This window comes from Zeus faber (assembly GCF_960531495.2).
Source record: "Zeus faber genome assembly, chromosome: 12".
NCBI classification, from domain to species: Eukaryota; Metazoa; Chordata; class Actinopteri; order Zeiformes; family Zeidae; genus Zeus; species Zeus faber.
In genome coordinates, this window is record NC_137196.1 from 20,765,833 (window position 1) to 20,781,683 (window position 15,851).

The following is a 15,851-nucleotide window of genomic DNA, read 5'->3' on the forward strand; positions in this document are numbered from 1 at the left end:
CTCCCCCTCTGTCTCTCTCTCTCTCTCTCTCTCTCTCTCTCTCTCTCTCGCTCTCTCTGAGCACGACGAGGCCCAGAATGTGATAATCATGGCAAAAAACGTTACCGTACATTCATAAAATCAATAAAAGGTTCAAATTATAAAAAGGAAAACCTCTCAACTGAAGTAGGTCTTGAGAGTAGGTTATGTTTTCCAAAAAATATCATAAAGAAAGGAAAGGAAAAGGAAACAAAACTTCTTGTTTTCTGTGCTGGAGACAAAAAAAATTATATAAATGGGAACATGGAATTTATGTTGCAATATCTCCTTGTGTATTTTATATTTTTTAATTAAAAAAAATGTTAGTAGTAGTAGTAGTAGGAAAAGTGTAGGAGATTTATGAACTGTAAGCATCAATATAAAAGATTGAGGAAAATTGTTCAAAATATAGTGAGTTGTATGAATCAATAATAATAATAATAATAATAATAATAATAATAATAATAATAAATCAATGAATTAATAAATGAATAAATTAATAAACAAATAAACAAATACACAAATAAATAAATAAATAAATAAATAAATAGCAAATAAATAAATAAATAAATAAATAAATAAATGTATCATATAAAATTATGAATGGGTTGGAGTAAAAAAAAATCTAAAACCCAAACTCCAAGTCCACTTCCACGCCCCTAAACTCTCCACGGAGGCGCGTGGGGGCGTTGTTCTGGAGCTTTTTTACGCACGAAGCTGCGGAGCGCCGACGCACTGAGGGAACCACACGCGTGTGCGCGGTTCGCAGCTTTATTGTGGTGCCGAAACAAGTAAGAACTTCTCCGAAATAGAGTAGCAGTAATAATAATCATCATAATAATAATAATAATAACAATAATAATAATCATAATAAGTGTAGTGCAGTGCAGTGGGGGGTTCTGCAGAGGGAGCCCCGCGCTTTGTGGGAGAACCCGGAGGGAGAAGGGGTTAAAATCAGTTGGTGTCGGGGGAATGCGAGTCCCTCTTGTGCGGATCGTCAGGTGGATGTAGGTGTTGGGATTGTTTATTTTTCAGTGATGTTGTGAGACAACGCGAGGCTCTCGTGGATACTAATGCCGGGATGGATCTCCAAGGACGCCGCGTAAAGGACTTGTGAGACTCCAACGTGTGAGCGCTGAAGCTGGGATGGGGCCATTCACTGTGCTGCTCGTTGCCCTGTTGGGTGAGTTTCACGTTCATATACTTTCCTACATGTTAAGTTTTATTCATACTATAAACTGATTTGTATATTTATGCCTCAAATGCCATTGCTGGGTAGTGGGAAGCCGTTCTTCAGTAAAAGCTGAAGTGATATTAACTACATGTGCAGGAGCTGAACAGAACACAAACGATGTTCTATAAAGTTGTGCTTGTCCAAGAAATGTTGTACTGTGGCAAGTGACACCTAAAAAAATACATTTTTTGGCATTTTTTTTCTTATGAGTCATGCATATATCTTATTCATATTTTATAATATATATATCATTTTTTTTCCTGTGTAACATTGTAAAATATGTCTATTTAAGAGTAAATGACTCATCTATTTACATCTTTTTCTACATCTACTTCAACTGTTGACATCTATGCTGCAGCATGAGCTCCATGTGTTCGTCCAGGTTTCTTTATATGTGTGTGTGTGTGTGTGTGTGTGTATATATATATATGTATGTATATAAAAATGATATATATATATATATATATATAAAGTACATTACATATATTCATTATATCCATCTTTAGTGTCTTGTTTAAACATTATGCCATCATGATGTACATTTCTCAGGGGCTAAAAGGCAATAAAAAGTTTGCCTCGCAGGCTTTGAGGCAGATGAAAGCCCTGGGAGAGTTAAGAGCCACTTAAAACATTCGTTCGGGATAAAAACACACTGTTGGAGGATTTGGGGGGGGGGGGGGGGGGGGGGGGGCTTGACCAGGTCCATCTGCTGCCAGTGACAGTGGAGAGTGGCTTGAAATGACCCGTCGAGATAAAAAAGAGGGTTTTGGAATCCACTCACCCCCCGAGTATGTTTAAGTGAATCTAACGTTCAATTAAGTGGTGCCTTATTGCAGCCTCGTCGAGGAACAATAAAAATGCACTGTCAGTCTAGATTAGAGCGCGCTCCAAATTCACGGTGGTGGTGGTGGTGGTGGTGGTGGGGACTTGGAAGGGGAGACTAAAACAGCAGAGTTAAACAAATGGACTCGCATGGAGCAGCGGGCCCTCGACCTCCACCAAATATAAATCTACAGTAGTAAACAGAGCCTTGAGGGCCCCGTGCTGCAGGTTTTATGAGGCCTGGCGACGCCGGGCGTGCGGGGTCTGCACCCGGGGGCCTTGACAAGATGCACCGTGCACCAGACAACGGAGATAACAGGGGCTTGCATTCTGCTCAGTTCATACGCGAGGATTTAGACGCCGTGGGATTCCCACAAAAGTATTTACAAGTGGATGACATGGGGTTGGATTTAGCGTTTTTACTGCTGACCCGCGCTCACTGCCAGTAACTTTAGACCGCAAAGGAAATCAAAGTTTGCGCGACGCCTCCATCACGGCCACCTTTTAGTATCCATGGTAAACTCATTGTCCTCTGCCGGGGAGACGTGCTGGCAGGGGGACGACCGGTTCCCTCCTTTCCCAAATAGGATCTGGAGCCCCCGGCCTTCTCCTTGTCAGGGGTCCCAGAAGCTGTTACCTCACCGGTGGGGCCAGGCCAAGCTGGAAATGTTCTCTGCGGTTTGGGGCTCTGGGAGCCCTTGTGGGCTCTTTGATTGAGATACAGAGCAGCGTTTTTTGGGGGGAGAGCGGTGCGGGGCAACGAGGGGTTGGACTCCGAATATCCGCGGCTCTAATGAGGGAAGAGTTGTTTTTCTAGGAGAGCCGTCCCAGGAAGACGTCCAGCGCTCACACATACAGCACTAACAAAGTATGTGGCCAGGCCACTCCTCGCTCCTTCCCACGAAAAATAAGACTATTTTTTTTTTTTTTTTTTTTTTAAGTTCTTTACGGCTAGATTGAACATATTACGGCTTCAGTTTTTATCCAAAAGTGGGTTTTCGACTCATGTCCGGCTCTTGTAATCGGTTTCCATTTGTCTCCTTTGGTAAAACGGGTAACTCCTTTTAGGAAAGTGAAATGAAAATAAAGTTGAGCATCAATTCCGTTGAGGGTTTGACTGATTATTAAATATTATTTTAGTGAGCCACAAATGATGTTGCTGGGCTGCTCCCACTTTGTGGAGCCAAATTGTTGCTGGTGCATCAGTATTATTGAAGTAATGTGTTGTAGTCAGTCATTTTAAAGTTGAAAAGACGAACATAATGGTAATCTAATGCTTTTTTGGCTCATGAGCTGTAATGTCATATAAGAAATGAGTTACCTCCTCTGCTTTGAAAGGCACCGTCATTCTCTGGCGTTTTTTTTTTTGTTTGTTTTTCTTTTCTTTTTCCACAATGTTTGATGGAACGCATTAGAATTAACACTTAATATCCCGTTTCATCAGCGGTTTGTTCCTCGGGAGACTCTTTAAATAACACCCAGGTGTGGTTCCAAATCGTGATATCAGTTATCCTCTGATCCAGCCGGGCTGCCTTGGACTTCCAGGCTCCGTGTTTTGGCCGCTCTACAGTGGGATCGGCCTCACCTCCGTTTCCAAAAACAGCCCCGCAGCCTCCTCTCATCTCCGCGGTGTAAAGCCTGAGCAAAAACCCCGTTTGATTCCGCATTCATGGCTCGGACTGACGTAGCTGGCGGGGGCGGTGTCGGGTGCTATTCAGAACCGAGGTCTTTGTTATTCCCCCGGAGGGTTTGGTTCCGTCAATCAATGAACTCTTTCTTTTCCCAATATGAGCGAGAAGCTCGGCGGGCCACACAGCGGTTTAAATAATCACTGAGCGCAGTCAGTCAAGGTCAGCCATGCAGCCACGCTCAGAATCCCACATCCAAGCAGAGGTGGGGACGTCCGGGTTTCGGGACGGCCAAGCGCAGCGCTGGAGCGAAAACGCGGCAGGACTTTGGCTTTGCGAGCCTGGAACCGTCGACAAACCGTCCGGTTGCAAAACGGGCAAAAGACCTTCCCCCGGGGGACGCGTCGGGGTGAGCCCCCCCCGGCGACGAGACCCGGCGACGTCCGGCTGGGGAAGCGACGAGTTCCGCTCCGAGGTCATCGAGTTCAGCCACACAGTGCGTGAACTGTTCTCCCAAGGCCGCCGTCGCCAAAGGAAACGGGCTGGATTTGGAAATCGCGGCGTTCTCGACGAGCGCGATGCCGAAAGCGTTGTCGGTGGATTTTCCTCTTGGAACGCCATGAGCGTTGCAGCTTCTCCGACCAAAAGTGATGGAGCGCTCCGTCTCCATGACAATAATAATATAATCACAGCCCTCCCAGGACGGGTGCATATCGCATATCAAATGCTCTGCACGTCCTCATCCACTCCATAACACCGGGTGGTGGTGGTGGTGGGGGTGGGGGGGTGGAGAAGGTAAATTGCATTTCGTGCATTCATGCGTGCACCTGCTTTTTGTGCCTTTTAGGTATATACAGTATGTGTGTGTGTGTGTGTGTGTGTGTGTGTGTGTGTGTGTGTGTGTGTGTGTGTGTGTGTGTGTGTGTGTGTGTGTGTGTGTGTGTGTGTGTGTGTGTGTGTGTGTGTGTGTGTGTGTGTGTGTGTGTGTGTGCGCGTACGTGCGCCTGAAACTACTGTGTGTGTTTTTGTGTACGTGTTGCTTGCGTAGCAGAGCCCTACCCTAGAATTCACCCCCTATTAAACCTGAGGTGGAAGTTTGACCAGCCGAACCACGGCGAGGTTAAAAGTGTATTTACATAACACATCTCCCCAGGTTTCCTTAAAAATAACCCACACACACCCACACACACACAGACACACACACACACACACACACAGAAACACATTGGTGGTTTTTGGACTCCCCATTGTGAAAACAAGCTGTTGGCAGCTGCTTACAGTCTTTCCTCTGGTAACGGCTTGGATGCAGGTGCTAACAAAGCCAGGTGTGTGTGTGTGTGTGTGTGTGTGTGTGTGTGTGTGTGTGTGTGTGTGTGTGTGTGTGTGTGTGTGTGTGTGTGTGTGTGTGTGTGTGTGTGTGCACGCACGCACGCACGCACGCACGCACGCACGCACGCACGCACGCACGCACGCACGCACGCACGCACGCACGCACGCACGCACGCACGCACGCACGCACGCACGCACGCACGCACGCACGCACGCACACACACACACACACACACACACACACACACACACACACACACACACACACACACACACACACACACACACACACACACACACACACACACACACACACACACACACACACACACAAAGAAACAAACATACACAGAAGCAGACACATGCTATGACAAGTAGGCCAACACACACACACACACACACACACACACACACACACACACACACACACACATTTTCTCCCACAAGCAGCAATGTGCAAATCCTTCTCTTTTCTTTGATATGATCTGGGTCTGAGCCGGCGGCGTAGCGTTGCAAATGCCACCAGCTGAGTCGGGGGTCATGTGTTGCTCCGTGTCCAGCGTTTTGGGGCCGTCCAGCGCTGTGATGTGGTAATTCACATGCAAGCCTTTGAAAACGCTGCGTTGGATCTGTGCGATCGGGGCCGATACAGCTGGAAGCGCTTCTTTGTTTCTTAACGAGCCCTTCTTTTTTTCCCCTTCGTTCTTTTAATCAAAATGTTTGAGTTCCCTCCTCACTGTTATTACTCCCAAATGAAATGCATCAGGGGCGACCGCGGTGGCATTACACGGGTCCGGTTGGAGCGACTTAAGTCTTCCCATTTCAAGGCAGATTTGGGATGATATTAGAGCATGATGGGGGGAATGAAAACCAAGCCCCTCCGCCCCTTGTGGAATGCGAGCTTTGAAAGGTTAGTATTTTGTGGATCCTGGAATTCTTTGCCCCGGGGCATTGGAAATACTTTAATTTCCGATATTTTATCCCGGTAAGCTTTCCCCGGTCGGGCGTATTGTCACTCCACGCGTTCCACAGGAAGGAAGCGGAAGAGGGTTTTTTTTTCCCTGGTCATCTGTTGTTCTTTTGTCTCATTTTGGGCCACATTGTCTCCAGACTGCATATTATTGTTATTATTATTATTATTATTATTATTATTACTATAATTGTTGTTGTTGTCGTTGTTGTTGTTGTTGTTGTTGTTGTTGTTGTTGTTATTATTATTCTTTGACTCTGTTCTGAATAGAAGCATAAGGACTTTCAGGGCGGGGTCTATTAATGCGTCCGCTCATCCCGCTGTCAGAGGTGACCCGCTGTCATCCCTGCTGCTGATGACATTAGTTTAAGTGACTCCAAGTTTGGCTTTGGCAGCACTACTGACACCACAGGCGGCTTCTAAGTAATAGGCAAACTTTACCTTATTGAATTAAACGTTCTGATCAATCTGCAATTGAGTTTGTAATTTTTTTGCAATTTAGACTAAAGCTAAAGGTTTAAATACCGAAATAAAATGCGATGAGAGGATTACGCATTTTCAGATGATTATTTTCACATCAGCTTTTATTAATTTTTTGCCTTCTTCCACCAAAAGCTTTTCTGCAGTTGAAGTTGTTTTCCTAACTTTACTCACCGTGCGTTTTGTTCTTCCCCTTCGGGTCGAAAAAATAACTTGCGTGGGAAAAGGTAGAAATTGGTGTTTTATTTTCCCGAAAGAGCGCCCCCTAGTTGGTTTGATCGCAGCGGATCTTTTGTCGGCTACTCGTGATGATCGTCAAGATGGTCGTCATCCAGCCAATCAGATCAGAGCGTCACATCAGGGAGCCACGCCCACCCGTACTCGCCCCTCAAAAGTTGAATAATAATTATGGCGAGACCGCGCCCTCCTCAGGTGATCGACGAGGGGAAGTTATCAAAATACCAGCATTAAGTAAAAGATTTCAGCCTGCTTTTACATTGAACTCTGTGTTTCCACGGCCGCCGCTCAACGTCTAACAAAGCCCGAAATGTTTGGCGTGTCCGTGCAAGGCGACCGAATGTGGCTCGCCCGAGCTCATGGGCCGTTGTGCCGTGTCGTTCCTCCAGGCTGGAGCGAGGCGTCTTCCCTCCACCACGGCAAGTCCAACAGTCTGTCGCCGGAGAAGACCTTCGGACACTCCTCCAAGGACTCCCAGTGCCAGCACATGCTCAAGCACCTTCACAACGGAGCCCGCATCACCGTGCAGATGCCCCCAAATGTGGAGGGTCACTGGGTGTCAACCAGGTGAACAGTGTGTTGTGGACACGGTTTTAGGAGCGTCGTTGTATATGTACCAGTGTCTTTTTTTTGTTTTGTTTTGTTTTTATCTCCCACTGAATCCAGTTTTATCTCACGTTCCCTCATGAAAGACATTTCAACTTACCGTCGGGCCAGAAGGCCGGCGTCCCTGTAGTCGTCCCTAAAATAGTTCTTGGTTGTTTCCCCGCCTCAGAGAGGAACCCTGAGGGTGATGCAAATCGGGAGGTGGCGCAAATGATGGGGGTTTTCTATTCATCCGAGTGGAACCGGTTCCAGAACCAAGTTCCTCCTGCGGAGAGAAAAAAAAAAAAACTTCACTGTCACGCTTGGAGCTCGAGTTTGTCGTTGTCACTTTCCCTGGGACACGACGTTTTTCCTCAGTTTGTGCTCTTCATGTTTTACGTTGGAGCATTGCTCTTCCTCCGGCTCAGCGACGCACTGTGACAGTTTATTTACTGACAAACTCAGATCAGGTCTTTTTCACGTTGTCAGATGGATGAGGCCCCCTGCTGTGACCCGGAACTTAGTTTCTGGTTTTTGGAAACTATATCCACATTTAAATTTCTATTTCTGTTTACTCATTGATCAGACGCTTAAGTCTAAAGCGTCTTACATGAGAGGCTAGAAACAACCAAAGCAGACATCGACCATCGGAGCAACCTGGAACTTAAGTGCATGATCTCCGGTTTCTAAATTCAACCAGATACAAGTGCGAGATAGCTGTAAGGAATAAGAATAAAATGGTGTTATTAGTATTTTTGTTGTTGGTATGTGATAAGTACACATGTTGTGAGTGCATTATATAAAAATAACAACTTAAAACTAGAATATTTAAGAGTCCAAACAGCCTTGTGTTCTTTGGTGATTATTAGTTAAATAATCGGTCTCACTCATCCTGGAGTTGCATTGTTTAATCTGACCCTCCCGCTCCGTCTTCCTTCCAAAGCTGCGAGGTGCGGCCGGGCCCCGAGTTCCTGACGCGCTCCTACAGCTTCTACCCCAACCACACCTTCCAAGCCCACCAGTTCTACTACGGCGACAACCACTGCACCGCCCCCACCTACACGCTGGTGGTGCGGGGCCGCCTGCGCCTCCGCCAGGCCTCCTGGATCATCCGGGGCGGCACCGAGGCCGACTACCAGCTCCACCGCACCCAGGTGGTGTGTCACACGGCCGCCGTGGCCAAGGAGCTCAGCCAGCGGCTCAACCGCAGCTGCCACGGGGCCGTCCAGCCCCGGGGCCCCTGGGAGCCCAACTTCGGCTACGACCTGTGGAGCGAGGAGGGCAGCTGCGACTGCCTGCGGGAGCTCAACTTCGCCATGCACGAGCTGCAGCTGCTGAGGGTGGAGAAGCAGTACCTCCACCACAACCTGGACCACCTGGTGGAGGAGCTGTTCCTGGGGGACATCCACACTGAGCCGGCGCAGAGGCTGTACTACCGACCGTCCAGCTACCAGGCGGCGCTGCAGAACACCAAGGTCAGCGGACATTACAGGCATTTACGTCACGCTTTTGGCCAAATCGACTTAGAATAAGTACAAAGACCTGGATCATTCTAACAGAGCCAGTGGCTGCTCGTAAGATCACATAAGTACCTCACACCCACAGGAGCCATTATTTTAGCAGAGTTGGGTCCAGAAGAATTAGCGAATAATTCAGAACGTACGACCACGCATGGGAAAAAGGTTTTGGTCATAGTTGGACAAAGTACTGAACGGTGAAAATGTCCAAAACCGCTTGAAAGTCGGTTTAATACAAAATGGTATTCATCACGATGTTCCACTTGTCAGACGCTGAGTAGATCCAACAGCAGAAAGTATCGGACCACCTCCACTGCGTCGAGTGCCGAGGACACCGGCGGTGATATTACCGCAAACTCAACACTGCACGCACGCACACACACACACACACACACACACACACACACACACACACACACACACACACACACACACACACACACACACTTCATCTTATAAGCCCGACGCCGATAAAGAACCCTTTCTTTCTCTGACCGCGTGGGATGCAGTTTCTGTGTTGATATTGCCGGAACGGCAGCTGCCCCGCCGGGATGAAATCCTAGAGTGATGTTTTAACTGTCACCCTCGACGGAGATTACGGCGAGATCCTGTCGAGGTCTGCTCTCTAAATAAACACCCGTTTACGCGCGGAAGACGGGGCCCGGCGCGGCTGATCGCAGTGTAAACAGCGCCCGCGCGGCGAGGGACTCCCCGCGGCGCCGTAACGACCGGCGCCGCGCGGTTGCTGGCCCCGCCGGCCCGCGGTGCCGCGACGTGAAGCCCCGGGCCTCCTATCTCCGGGAGTCATCGACGTGCGGTATTCCCAGAATTTGGGATCATGCGGCCGTGTGAATTATTCCGGTGAGCGCATACCAGGTCTGATTTCATGCGTGCCTGAGGCCCAGATCCAAGTGTTCTCCCCCTCGCTCCGAAACAGAAGAAGACAGGAGGGCGGGGCCGGGAGGGGTCGACAAGGAATACATACATTTTATCTGGGATGCTCAGCACATTCAGGCACTTTGAAAACAGCACCTTTTATTTATTTATTTATTTATTTATTTATTTGTCTGTTTGTTTGTTTATTTATTTATTTATTTATTTGTTTATTTACAGCATATTTTATTTGTCTGTTTGTTTGTTTGTTTATTTGTTTGTTTGTTTATTTATTTTTTTACAGCACCCTTTTTTATTTATTAATTTATCAACTTATTTTTTTATTGATCTATTTATTTGTTTATTCATCCATTTACTTATTTTTATTTGGGAACCGGGGAATGAAGGGTTACTCTTATTTTCTTTACGGCCCACCATCGGGGAATTATTCCTGATCCCGAATTCTCACTAATTTTACTGCCTTGGTCAACGACGGGCCAACTGGTCATCAACTCGCACATAAACGTTACTTTCAATTACAAACTCTGTTGGAAAGCGTGGAGGAGAATACCTCAGTCCGTCCGACTCGGAACCCAATCAGCCAGACCATCACTTGAGGTTGTAATGGTTTCTTTTTTGGGGATTTATTTTATTGCCATGGCGACCGTCCATTAATCTTAAGTGGCATGCCCCGGGCTGGTCCCGGGCCAGAGGCTTCCCACGGTGCCAGCGTGTTCATTTGTGGTTATTGGGTGGATCTGGGCGGTGACGCAAGAGCCAGGCAGCGCACTCTGTTTTTAAGCCCGTTTCATCTGTTTTCCCTATTTTTTTTATTTTTAATTATTTTTTTGTTCGTCTATCTTCCGGTTCCCTCGCCGCTTGTACAGCACTAGCACCCACTTCAAATTGACGCTCGCTGAGAGGGAATTCTGTGTTTATCGGCTGCCAGCGCTTGCGGGGTGGGTAGGTGGCGTGCCAATTTCGACGGCATGTTTTCCGGTGGAATTAACACAACAGTACCGTGGAGCGCTGGCGCTGCCGGGGCTGGAGGTTTGATTCCCACTCACCCCGAGTCCTTAATTAAAAAGACCAACGAGGCAGCGCGTGTGCTATGAAGGCAAGTGGGTGAAAACTGTGTTAAAAAAAAAAAAAAAAAAACTACAACAACAACCCCAGAAATCACCCAGTCGCTGGATAATTTCCATATGCTTCGGAAATCCTTCTAGCGTGTTCAAAAGTGATTTACTGTATTATTGTTTGCGGCGCTCAAGGTGTTCAGGAATCGGCCCTGGTAGCTTTTTTTTTTTCTTTCTTTCTTTCTCAGCAAGACTGTGTTTTATGGGCTGAGAGCTGGAACATCTTTTCCACACGTGCTCCAGCCCCACACACACACACACACACACACACACATGCGCACGTACACACACACACACGCCCCACCTTGCATATGTTCATCCCTTTTTCATGCACACACACACGTACTGTACACACACTGTAGGCACGTACACACACGCACACGCCCACGCACACACTTCCTGTGTGCTTGGTGTGGAAGGCCTCCCTCTCTCCATTAACCTCTCACACCGAGGTGGTTATAGACCTGCCTATTCCAGCTGAAGAATGTGGAGATATTTTCTGCTTTTCATCTTCTGGAATTGGTTCTGTCTTACGTCTCTTAAATCGCATGCAACCGTGGAGGTGTCTGGGGAAAAGAAGGGCCGGGGGGGGGCGGGGGTCGTCCTCGTCCTCGTCGTTAAAATCCGACCACCCTCAAATAACAAATACTTCGCCTCCTGCCAGGAAGCTTTGGTCTCTGGAGCTGACTCGTTCCGACGGGGGAACATGACGTCTGTAGAAAGGTCTTTGTCCCGCTCTGCAGCTGTCCCCGCTCTGCGGAGGACCCTGCGATCGCACTTCGCTCGGGCATCGAACCAGACGTGACGTGCGCCGACCGTGATCGACCGTGTGACAAACCCTTTGCTTTCACCGGCGATCCCGTATGGAGGGTGAGCCTGTGGGGCTCCATGATGATGCTGCTCTGGCCGTCGCCCCGCGTCTCTTTCCGTTGCCTTGACTCATTGTTCGGTCGGACATCTGTCTTTCCCACTAAACGATGTGATCACCCTGAGAAACGTCCAGAACCGTGTCTGGGTTTCACAACTCCAGAGGTTCAGGCTGAGGGAAATACGTTTTTCTTTTTTTCCCCCATTTCAACTCTGAACTCTGAGTCAGACCAAGGTATCGGTGTGGATTCCATGATCAAATGCAGGCTACGTGTGGAAGATTTAAATGTGGGACACTGGAGAACTTGGCGTGTGTGTGTGTGTGTGTGTGTGTGTGTGTGTGTGTGTGTGTGTGTGTGTGTGTGTGTGTGTGTGTGTGTGTGTGTGTGTGTGTGTGTGTGTGTGTGTGTGTGTGTGTGTGTGTGTGTGTGTGTGTGAGAGAGTAGGCTTGTGTGTTAGTACTGTATGTATCTATGACAATGTGTATGTTAGAATGTATTAGCAAACATACATAATACAGAAACTGATCAGCCACAACATTAAAACCACTGACAGGTGAAGTGAGCAACATGTCTCATCTCGTTCCAATGGCACCTGTCAAGGGGTGGGATATATCAGGCAGCAAGTGAACAGTCAGTTCTTGAAGTTGGTGTGTTGGAAGAAGGAAAAATGGGGAAGCGTTAGGATCTGAGCCACTTTGACAAGGACCAAATTGTGATGTCTATCAGAACACACAGTGCATCACAGCTTGCTGCGTATGGGGCTGCGTAGCCACAGACTGCTCAGAGTGTCCGTGTTGACCCCTGTCCACCACTGAAAGCACCTATAATGAACATGTCAGCGTCAGAACTGGACCATGGAGCAATGGAAGAAGGAGGCCTGGTCTGATGAATCACGCTTTCTTCTACATCATGTGGATGGGTGGGGTTAGGCTCCGATCCAGTCGAGCATCTGTGGGATGTGCTGGAACAACAAGCCTGATCCATGTGGGGCCCACCTCACAACTTCCAGGCCTTAAAGGATCTGCTGCTAATGTCTTGGTGCCAGATACCACAGGACACCTTCAGAGGTCTTGTGGAGTCCATGCCTCCACGGGTCAGAGCTGCTTTGGCGGCACGACGGGGAGCTACACAATATTAGTGGTTATGAGTGGTGGTTTTAATGTTGTGGCTGATCGGTGTGGGTATGTATCTATGTTAGTTTGTATTACCATACACACATAATACATATGTTGAGCAGGCAAATAAACAAATCAGCCAAAATAAATGTACATTTTTATTCAGAATGGCAAATATCTCATACAGAGGATAATTCTTATTTGTTCATATTGCACCCCCCCCCTTTTTCCAGAACCATGACCACGGCTGCATCGCCTGTCGCATCATCTACCGCTCCGACGAGTTCAACCCCCCCATCCTCCCACCCAGGGCCGACCTGACCGTGGGCCTCTACGGCCAGTGGGTGAGCCAGCGCTGCGAGGTTCGGCCGGAGGTCCTCTTCCTCACCCGCCACTTCGTCTTCCACGACAACAACCACACCTGGGAGGGCCACTACTACCACTTCTCGGACCCCATCTGCAAGCACCCCACGTTCACCATCTACGCCCGGGGCCGCTACAGCCGAGGCCTGCACTCCACCCGCGTCATGGGCGGCACGGAATTTGTCTTCAAAGGTGAGTTGGTCAAACCAGTCCTTGTCCTTAAATTCGAGGCTGACCAAGTGTGGAAATAAGTGACACAGCTTCACGCTCTGAATCAAACCTCATTCAGTCTGAGACGCCTCTATGTCCAAGACACCCAATGCTTTTATTAGTGGTCAGTGGCTCGTTTTGTCTGAATTGGTTCTGTTTTCATGTTAGAGAGAGCAATATTTTTGTTGCATACAAGACATAAAAACAATCCTCATACTCATGGATTCTATCATCTGGGCATTTTGGATTTTCACTCATTGATCACTTATGGAATACGGAAATGTTCAGCATGCTCCTAATTGGCTGTGGCTAAAAAGCACTTAAAACTCACCCAAATACCTAATTCACTTTTTCCCTCCTCCAGTGAACCACATGAGCGTGAAGCCGATGGACCTGGCGACCACCTCCCTCCTCAACGTCTTCAACGGCAACGAGTGCGGCGTGGAGGGCTCGTGGCAGGTGGGCGTGGAGCAGGACGTGACGCTGACCAACGGCTGCGTGGCGCTGGGGATCCGGCTGCCCCACACCGAGTACGAGCTCTTCCGCATGGAGCAGGACGCCCACGGCCGCTACCTGCTCTACAACGGCCAGCGCCCCAGCGACGGCTCCAGCCCCGACCGCCCGGAGAAGCGAGCCACGTCCTACCAGATGCCGCTGGTCCAGTGCTCGGCCAGCAGCCAGCGGTCCGTCCGCGACCCGGGGGATGGCTCCGACGGCCACCAGAGGCTCGGCAGCGGATGTTCGGGGCGGAGCGGGGATCGCCCGGCCGGCGGGATGGCCTTCGCCTTGTTGGCGATGCCGCTTCTTCTCTGGTGGCAGAGCTAAAGCAGAGGCACTGGTGAGGGCGTTTGTACATAAAGACAACGGGACGAGAGCGTGGGTGACGCGAGGAATACAACGCAACAAGGCGACAGCTTGTTTAAGTAAAAAAACAAACAAAAAAAAAAAACAACCTGAAGTTTCCTTGCTCCAGCTCACATCGGGAAAGATGACCATCGTTGAGGCTGCCGGCGAGTGAAAACGAGTCATCCTCAAAACTCCTTCCCAGGAACGAAAGACTTGATACTGCTGCACCACAGTAACTGCACTTTAGTAGTCGCTCGTCTGCATTTTCAGAGGAACGGTCTACATCCATGCAGACTGACAATATATTGTTCACTGCACCTGCTCCTGATATCAAGTCATTTCTCGGTTGTGCAAGTAGATGTGAGATGTTTCATTACGATGAATTGTGACACAACAGGTCCGTTGTCCTGAGATGTTCTTGATGGGCTTCATCATCTAGGTGTAAGGGAATTCTAAAATGTCATGACAGACGTTTCTTACCTTTACTGTAAGATTCTCCTCTTTTAAAACTGTCACTAGCACTGTTTACTTTGTAATCTTTGACATGCAATATCTTACTGAAATATTTTGGAGACAGCAGATCCCATTCAAGCGCAGTCGTCTGATTATGGCTAAGCGTTTCCTCACTGCTAAACCATCTTGATGATATGGAAATGGTCCAGAATCATGGGCGGTTTATGTTGCTTGTAACAATCACAAGGATGTCCCAATTTCAAAGCTGGCCAGTACGGTGCACTTGGACAAGAAAATGGAACGAAAGACACCTGCACACCAGAGGAAAGGTACTATATAGCACCTTTGGTCACTACAGTTCTAGCTTTTGAATGGAGTACGATGACTGGAGTTTTCCCCCCCAAACAGCTTCCTGGAAAGTCCTGAGTGGAATCCGGCTTAATGTTCCTGAAAAGACCCTGTAACAACCTCAGAGTCATGTACAGAGATTAAAGGTTTTATACTGTTTATTGTTCATCGTGCCTTTGTTCCATTATGCTGTTGCTTGTGTAGTCACTGTTACATACTTCAACAATTACAGTCAAGGATTGTTTTTTGCAGAAGGGTGTATCTTGATGACCAAAACTTGACTTTCTACTTGACAAACTAAATTTAATTACGAACTTTCTAAAGTATGTTTGAAAAGTTTAAAACCTTGGGAAGAGTTCAAACTAGAGATTTTGGCAAAAATTTTAAATTACAGATATTCACGGGAGACAGGAAAGGAGAGCTATCAAAGCCAGTTTTCATTTTTATTTCTTCAATGCTTAATACCATTGGACAGAATTGTAAGAATGGAGACCTCTTTTCAGTCAACATTTGCCTCAGAAGGAAGGAAGAATATATGATTTGTATTGAGAAAAAGACAAATAATATATAAAGTCTGCATTGGTGTTGTCAGGGATAGGAAAGGACAGAAATGTACAAGGAAGGAGGCACCTACATCCCCAGCTGCACTCAGACATTCTCAAAGAGAAAAAGTAGAAATTACAAAATGAACAAGTTGAAGTAGACTTCAGAGGCAATCCAGCAACAAATAGCAAGGTCTGGTTTCTTTTGATGGAAGGTCTTTCCTTTTTCCTTAAAACGCTTTTAAAATAACATTAACAAGACACCTAACATTCCAT

General features: G+C 47.7%; 1 protein-coding gene across 1 annotated transcript; it reads left to right on the top strand.

Annotated features, from left to right (window-relative positions):
* Window positions 1-763: 763 nt before the first annotated feature.
* LOC307238003 (protein APCDD1) lies at window positions 764-15,192 on the top strand. The gene is made up of 6 exons (XM_080010837.1): window positions 764-809; window positions 1,054-1,201; window positions 7,108-7,285; window positions 8,247-8,778; window positions 13,047-13,368; window positions 13,751-15,192. Exons 2-6 carry the CDS (start codon window positions 1,165-1,167, stop codon window positions 14,209-14,211), a joined length of 1,530 nt encoding a protein of 509 aa, XP_079866963.1. The 5' UTR covers window positions 764-809; window positions 1,054-1,164; the 3' UTR covers window positions 14,212-15,192.
* The last annotated feature ends 659 nt before the right edge of the window (window positions 15,193-15,851 follow it).

Excerpts from the sequence above, each read along its gene's own strand:
- LOC307238003 (XM_080010837.1), top strand. The coding sequence starts at position 1,165 with ATGGGGCCATTCACTGTGCTGCTCGTTGCCCTGTTGG. Across the intron at positions 1,202-7,107 it reads GCTGCTCGTTGCCCTGTTGG|GCTGGAGCGAGGCGTCTTCC; the intron begins GTGAGTTTCACG and ends TCGTTCCTCCAG. Across the intron at positions 8,779-13,046 it reads CGGCGCTGCAGAACACCAAG|AACCATGACCACGGCTGCAT; the intron begins GTCAGCGGACAT and ends CCCTTTTTCCAG.